An 8,027-nucleotide genomic window follows, 5' to 3' on the forward strand; every position below is an offset into this window, starting at 1 on the left:
AAATTCAAGTGTACTTTATCGTATCAAACATTATTTTGATCACCATTTGTTCACAGTAGAATGAACGGTCGTCATTTTAAGCACCTTTTCAACGTACCTTCCATTTTATTCATTCTGGTCATTGTTGAATAATTTTGCACAAATGAATTTATAGGAAAGACTATTATACTAAAAGAAATCTTCACGCCATCATAGCAATTGTTCTTCCAGAGAAAAGAATGAACACTACCACTCATTCTGCAGTCTCATTAAATTGCTCTTTGTGATAAGACATAGGGGTACTGCCACTGGTACTGCAAACTGTGTTTCAATGATTTGCTGATTTGATTTCACTAATGACTATGAGTGTTTGTACGGGCTAAGAGAAACAATTACGCTCCAGACTCATAAAGGAAATTACTTGCTTACATTTGGATGCAAAAATATCAAGCAGAGACAACAATTATTTGAATGAAATTGCAGTGCAAATGATATGAAAAAAAGATGAGATTGTGAAAAAAAAAACAAACTTGAAAGTGACTCCAAATGATACAAGTTGGAAAGGGTCTATGTAACATATTGTACAGGTACATCTTTCAATGATTCAATAATTGTCATGTTATTCTAATCATACTAATCCAATTGTAATTCACCGTGTACTAGTTGGCAATTGCGGAAGTCCCACACAGTTCTGTCATGCCACTGAATTTTAGCATATTTCTGTGATTTCCGAGAATTGTTTCATAAGAGCTCTGTGAATCCAGGTTTCTAGGTTAAATCAATCTGTCATGACAGTCTAATTTCCCAATAAAAAGACTAGCCTTCCACCAAGCCATGTAAAATAGTTTTCTTTAACCCACTTCAATTCCGACAGGAAATTGTACCTTTGTTGTGCTGTACTGACGTGACCATCCATCAGTTGAAAATCCACCTGCATATTCTTCTCATGTTGCTACTACACATTCAGATATCCTGATATTTGCACCTGGGTCACACTTCCTTGCAGACGGATTATGCAAAGTAATCCCCCATCTGAAGTCAGTTTTGTGAGATTGATGCATATGAGTCCATCTGTTTGATTTGTCCAATCAAAATGCAGGTCTGAGTATTAAATATTTATTCAATACTCATGACACTCCCAATGTAAAATATTTACAATTTTTTTTTCACATTTACAAAGAGTAGAAGTTAAACATCATGAAATCCCTGATTTTGCAACTTTTCTCTTTTCTTTCTCCCTTTCTTTCCTTCTTCTCTCTCCTCACAGAGACCTAAGAATGAGGAAGACGCGGCGGCAAGGTGACCCAAAGTTCAGTGTCTCAGATTATGTGGACAGTCAAAAACAGAAATCCAGCTGTTGTTCGTAGTTCTTTCCCTGACACTGAATAAGCAACCCCACTCTCCCTCTCTCTCAAAAAAAACCGTGACTTTCACACAAATCTGACTGGGTTGGCCGATTGACTTCAATCCGTATTGTAAATACCTTCAGAAGACCTACAAGACCAATGAAGTAAGAAAAATCCATGGAAGTCCATGATACTCTGGGACAGAGAGTCTTCACTGCCGTTCTTTGTCCAATATTTTCCAGTCTGAATATTTATTTTTCACGAATCATTCAGCGGGCTTAGTTATGTATTCAGCAGTAGGTCAAAGCCACTGTCGAGGGTAACACAAGAAATAAATTTCACTTACTTTTTATGTCAGAGGTCACGTTCATGCGGTGATAAGTATAGTTCTAGTGGCTGTTGAAAAAAGACTGGACGTGCAAAACTTAAAAAAAAAAGACTCCTTGAATATCTGGTATTGATTTTTTTCTTCCACTCTAATCAATGCAAATCAATGGGCATGAATAAAACCAATTCTTATTCTGATGTACAGTTAGTCATTTTTAGTGTAGAAGGGATGGTCTAGAAAGAAATGATATATGTATTCAAAGTTCCTGGCAGTATGCAGTGGCTCGTAAGGGTGTATCTGATTGGTAGAAGCTTCCCAGATGCTACACTTTGCTCTGTTTCATCCTTGAGTTTCATGTATGGCACTAAAGAAATCTGAATGTATTGTCATCAGTACATCATTTACCAACTTGAGTCCAAATTGGCAATTCCAAGGATGGGCTTTCAGAGGGACCAATCTGTTCATCCCCAGTTCCCTTTCAATAGATCCACACTCACCATTGATAACAAAGGGTTTGGGCCAAACCATGGTGGTGAAAGGGGTTAAACTGTTATATACGTGTGACTTAGATCGGCAGCAGTTCATTATTTTGGTAGAAGTTCTCCCGCTGTAAATACCTGCCTGTTTAAACCAAACTGAAAGAAAACGCCATTTTATGAACTTTGCAAGCAGTTGACATATAGATATATAATATTTAGCTATCAGGCTTTACAATATCCTTAACTATGGGAAAATGTATGCTTAGGGGCTCTACACAATGCTTTGAGAGGTATCAATACGTAGAACCAAACTGAAATTTCCATGCTGCATGTACACTACAGGCCTTCATCTCTTTGAGTCACACTCTATCAACCTGTTCACCCCCGATTCCTTGTAAGCAGGTCCACCCTCATCATTTGTAACAATGGGTTCGGGCCAAACCATGATGGTGAAAGGGTTCACACAATTTTCCTGAAAACAAAGAAGACTGAGAGGTTTTAATGGAAAATCTAATACACAATAAACTTGTGATGCAGAATCAAAGAATCATACGAAAGAACACATTTCTGCTTTGTATCATGATTTGGCAAGAAATTTAGGACCTAAGTTTTCTAAAATGTAATATCAGTGTGATATTTCAGTATGATATGAAATGTCAGTATGATTTGAGGGGGAAATTGCCATTCACCTTTATCATGCTAGATCATTTCCGGCAGTGCTGTGAATGTTCATCTAACACGCCAGCATTGTGTTCAGTTTTCCTTGTATGTCAAGAGGTCGATAAGTATGTTAAGTTGTAGATTTGACGTCTGGCATGTATCTGCTGATATTCAATAATTCATTACTCCACAGCCAATAGCGGTTACTGTGATTGGCTGTCAGTTGGGACAGTTTAGGTATTTGGACTGTGTTGACCAATGAAATTGTGAGTTATATTCATGTAAGTGTTTGGATGGAGTAGACCAATGAAATGATGGGTTGTAACTTATACACGTGTAAGTACTGAAGAGAGTTTGAAAGAGACTTGGTGCAATTGTAAAACTGGATATATTTTGTGTACATAGCCATATAGGACATAGCTATAGTTTTGTGGAGAGATATTTATGCATCAGTTGTCCAATGCTATTTATGTAGGCTAGCTGTTAATTATGGGATGGCATGGTCAAATCAAAGTCAAATGACATGTTATTTGGCTTTTGCAAGGCTTTTTGTCTTGTTTTTGCAAAGATTTTTTTTTCTGAAATATAGGGGATAAATTTGAGTACATCAAGACTTAAGTAGAAATTCTGTCTCCTTATGTGTCTGGTTTCTGTTGGCCATGGTATTTCTGGGAAATTTCAAGGACTCAAAACTTTTAAAAAGAGGGGGGCATTTTGAATGGAGGTTCCTGGGATGAGGGTGAAAGAAAGCACCTCCTCTTCCCCCAAAAACTGATTAGCTTTATATCATTCACAACGTCAACATCGCAACTAGGACACAGGCCTAATTTCAATTTTCAGCCACTGCGACAAGACAGAGAAAGGTCCATTATCTTTTTGCTCAGCCATTTAATGAGCATATTACTTGTAGAAAAGATAGCTGACCGGCAGATCAAATCAAAGATCTTTTCTAAACAAAGCAAAGATAAGTCCAAGTTTTTTAGGGTTTTCTTGGCTTCAGTTAAAAAGACGCTTGATTACAATCAGTCAATTTGGTGTTCGGTTGTTAAATTTTTGTTACGAAATTTTCCTTTGTCTATAAGTAATCTTTTTCTTTACATAACATTTTCTAAAAAACACTGTATGCAATAGCAAACCTTCAGAACTACAAAACTGTTCTAAGTTCCAGGGTTCCACCACCAATATCCCACCAACCAAATATTTTCAGTCAGAGAAAAAGTGCTCATTTCTTTCTTTATGGTTTTTACTTTTTTTTTCAAAAATTTTATTATGGAATAGCATGGATGGTTATCATGTTTACTATGGATTATTGTAAAATAGAGACAAATTGGCAGAAATTTTTTTGTATATTTTCAAAATTAAGATAATCAGATTACTGCGAAAGTTTTATGAGGTTTACACTGTCAGTGACTATACAGGTGTGCTTGCCAGTCTGATGATTTCATGGAAAATCAGCGTATTACGATACTGACCATTCTGAAAGACTATATTGGGAGTTGCATATGTGGGTTTTAGCTAATTACAGTAAAGGCTGTTCTTTTGTGATGTGTCAGTGGTGTATTTATAATGCCCAAAGTTTTGAAGCTTTTCCGAGTTTATCACCATTAGTTAATAGATGCAAAGTGTGATGAACATGTCTTTGTACAGGTTTAGGAGTCTGTGCACTGGTGGAGACTCTGCAGTTTTCACAAAACTGATCGTGAGCAAGGATGTGAGTTTCTGCAGAGTTTCCGATGGCTGTATAAGTCCCTGCAAAGCAGTTTCATTGCGTGTGTTTCTGATTTACATGAGCAGCTCTTGAATTTGATGTTCTGCCGTTTCCTGTGAAGCAACGCAGATTTTCAGTGTACTGTCACCATCTTTCAGAGCTTGGTGATAGTTAGAATCAGTGGTCTCTGACAGAAATGCTTTATGATAAGCTGTAGTAATGGCTAAAAAAAGTCGCATCAGATTCATCATGATTTCTAAATCTTTAATTCTCTCATTATTCAGAAAAACTCTAAAAGTACACTTTAAAATCTGTCAACAAAGATATCATCGGCAGTGAAGCTGCTTGGAATATACTATGTTGAGATGAGTGTATGAAAGTCTTCATGGCTCACATAATTTTAGAAATGTAACGGAAGTTTACACCGTTGTTTGTGAAGTATTAGTATCCTGGTTGTGTGACCTATCACCAAAGACACATGTTAAACAGGGCAAAGTCACCATCATTGGCAGAGTTTTGGTGATTTCATTACAAGAGAAAAGTGCTGTATTTTGTTCAGCGAGCTGACACACGCATGCCCATAGTTGTTCAAACTCTGGGTTTGCTTGTTGTTATTTATAATATATTACTGGTATATTGAATCAATGTAATATAATTCTGGTATATATAAGAATAACGTCACTGAAGTACAATATATGTAATGCTGTAAATTGCAGCTATAGTTTGTTATGCACCACTTGTCAAATTTACAGACTTCTTGGATGAAAAATCGCAAAAAAAAAAATATGTCAGATGATAGCAACTTTTTAACAACCTCGGTTGTCCTTATAAGTCATTGCAGCGCCCTCTATGGCTCATATTGAAGACTTTTCAGAAACCTTACATCGGGCAGCTGCTGTGAATAAGTTGCTAAGTATAATTTATTTTAAGGGTTTATTTAGATATGTACAGGCTCTGGGGTGTATTTATTCAAAAGTAAAAAGAATGTCTTGATCACCAAAATGTTACAGTCTAGGTCAATCGTGACATGTTTTTTTTGTATTTTTACCAGCAATATATGATAATCTATTAGTTGTGATATGTAAGAATTTACATTGAACATTAGCACTTACTGTACTTACCAGCCATTGCCTTTGAGTAGTCAGCAATATATAATTCATTTCAGTGGTTACCATGACAACAGGGGGGTTTGAGGTATGGAGTAGTCGGATTTCGTAGGAACTGTACTGTGAGATACTGGAATTGTGAATAATTTTTTTTTCGGGGCTTTACAGTGGGTATTTCAAATAATATTAAACAAAAAATGATTTCAAATATGTGTACATATTGAGAGATAATTGGATTAAAAAATTTCGTTAGAGGCAGAGATATTGTCGGAGAACAATATTGTGAAGACACTGTTATGTGTGTAGAGTACTGATAAAGACTTGTTCATTTACGTGGAGATTCATGGATATGTAATTTAACTGATAGCTGTCTTTATTTAAATATAGTAGCTGTATTAGCCAATCATGTGGGTTGGCTGTCTTCGTTTAAATATCGTAGCTGTATTGGCCAATCAAATACTAGTCGGTTGACCTTGATTTGGAATATCATAGCTGCATTGGCCGATCGAATGAGGAAGCCATCTTCACTTAGGTGTAGCTTTATTGGGACAGTCAAATGGGGTAAGCCAGCTTTATTTGAATATTATTGTTTGTTAGGGTAGCAAATCAAATAAAGACACCCATCTTTATTTGAATATTATAGCTGTACATTGGCCAATCAAATGGGAGGGTGGTTGTTATTCAAATGTCATAGGTGTAGGGGCCAATCAAATGTCACTCAAAGAATTAATCAATCGATTCAAAACTTGTGTGCAATGCCGAAAACATGAGCATTCTGTAGCGTGTCAGGCAAGCCTCAATTAGCAGACTATAATATGAATTGAAAAACAACGAAGAGAATTTTAATTCTTGTAAGGTGTACGTTGCCATTGTTTTCAGTGCTGTAGTGGAACCAACATACAAGATGTAACAGAGTCGAAAGTCAAGAAAAACTGGCACAAAAATTGCCTTCCAAGATGTGACCGCATGTTTTGAAATCAAATAAACAGTGCAATTTTAGCCTTTACATTTGCATAAGACCTTTATAATCCTAGAGTTCAAGAAAATGTCTCTTTATCAGAGAAGCTCTTTTGTGGAGGGATTGTGATCGATGGGAGTAAGGATGGCTATATGGAAATTTCATTGTTTGTCTTTCGGTTAAAATAATAGAAGGCACTATTCATGCTATTTATGAACAATCGGCCACATCACATGTTAAATTGCCTGAATTTTGCAGGTGCACTCTGACAATCATAATGAAAGTGACAATTGTTCTGTATCGGCGATTTTGTTCCAGGCCAGGTGAAACAAAACACATGGCTATACCCATGTTGCAGAGAAAGTTTGATAGTTTAGAACACTACATCTGAACCAGCAGGCATTCAGTAATATCACATAATTCAGAAGTTTGTGTCCGTAAATATTACTGTGTACAATTCATGGCTAAAAGTCCCACCCTGCCCAATGGTTCAGGACGGTCAAACAGGAAACCTAAAAGAACAGAAATCGCAACAAAATTAAACTTGCCTGTGAGAAATTTAGCACACAAGTTAGCTATGGGAAGAATGCTTCATATATGAACAAGTTACACAAGTATAGTTTTCGTGTTTCTTCGTTGGTCAGTATTTCATTTTGGAAGAGTTAATTTGATATTTATGTAACTAAGCAACTCGACCTGTACAGTTTGGCATAGTCATTAATATTGGTTTTTAAAAACAACAGTATTTTGGGTTCAAAATTCTTAGATCATGTAAGTACATTTGCTTTCATGTTTTTTTTTTCGCCAGTCAATGACTTGTAAGAGTTGGATTAGCTTTATATTATTCCAGTCAGTTCCAAGAATTATACATTTACTCTTTTATCTTTAAGATATTTTAAAAATCAATAAAACTGACTTCAGTGGATAATATGAGCCATTGTGTTCTTGTGTTTTCATTAACATATCACCTCAAGCCTTCCAACTCCCCATCTCCCCCTCCCCCCCCCCCCCCCCTCTACACAAAACAATCAAGAGGGGCAGACTACTTGTATTATTAGATTTTACAGTTGGTACATCTGGGCGCAGATATTAGTGAAGTGAGACACAATTTTTCCATGAGAGTCTCTTGCTTTTCCTGGGATTTTCTCTGCATGGATTATTGGGAAATTCACCTCTCCTTGAACTCCCCGGTAACTTTGGATTCCTACTTGTTCCTCTGACGTACACCCCTGACAAAGAAATACAGAGAAGCAGAGTGGAGCCATGTTTATCTGCCTCGGCAAATTAATTGTGGCATGGGTAGTATGCTAAGATAGACTGAGGAGCTGACACATGGCTCTTTGGAAGATTTAATGTCATTTGTGAGATTTTTGCACCTGTTACATGAATTCTGAATGGTCTAGCAATGAGGAGTGTACAGAAATGGATCAATCACACACAGCCTTCCTGAAAGCTGTGGGAAG

General features: G+C 36.6%; 1 protein-coding gene across 4 annotated transcripts in view; it reads left to right on the forward strand.

Moving 5' to 3' along the window:
• LOC139151313 (ras-related protein Rab-37-like) overlaps positions 1–7,497 on the forward strand; it is a 129,436-nt gene extending 121,939 nt beyond the window's left edge. For 3 of the 4 annotated variants that reach the window (XM_070724000.1, XM_070724001.1, XM_070724002.1), the window contains one exon: positions 1,247–7,497. In XM_070724000.1, the coding sequence (XP_070580101.1) occupies positions 1,247–1,346 (100 nt within the window). In that variant the 3' untranslated portion in view covers positions 1,347–7,497. The remainder of the gene's footprint in view (positions 1–1,246) is intronic. The other variant, XM_070723999.1, reaches the window with a different exon arrangement.
• Positions 7,498–8,027: the final 530 nt, after the last annotated feature.

This window comes from Ptychodera flava, chromosome 15 (assembly GCF_041260155.1).
Source record: "Ptychodera flava strain L36383 chromosome 15, AS_Pfla_20210202, whole genome shotgun sequence".
Classification (NCBI taxonomy): Eukaryota; Metazoa; Hemichordata; class Enteropneusta; family Ptychoderidae; genus Ptychodera; species Ptychodera flava.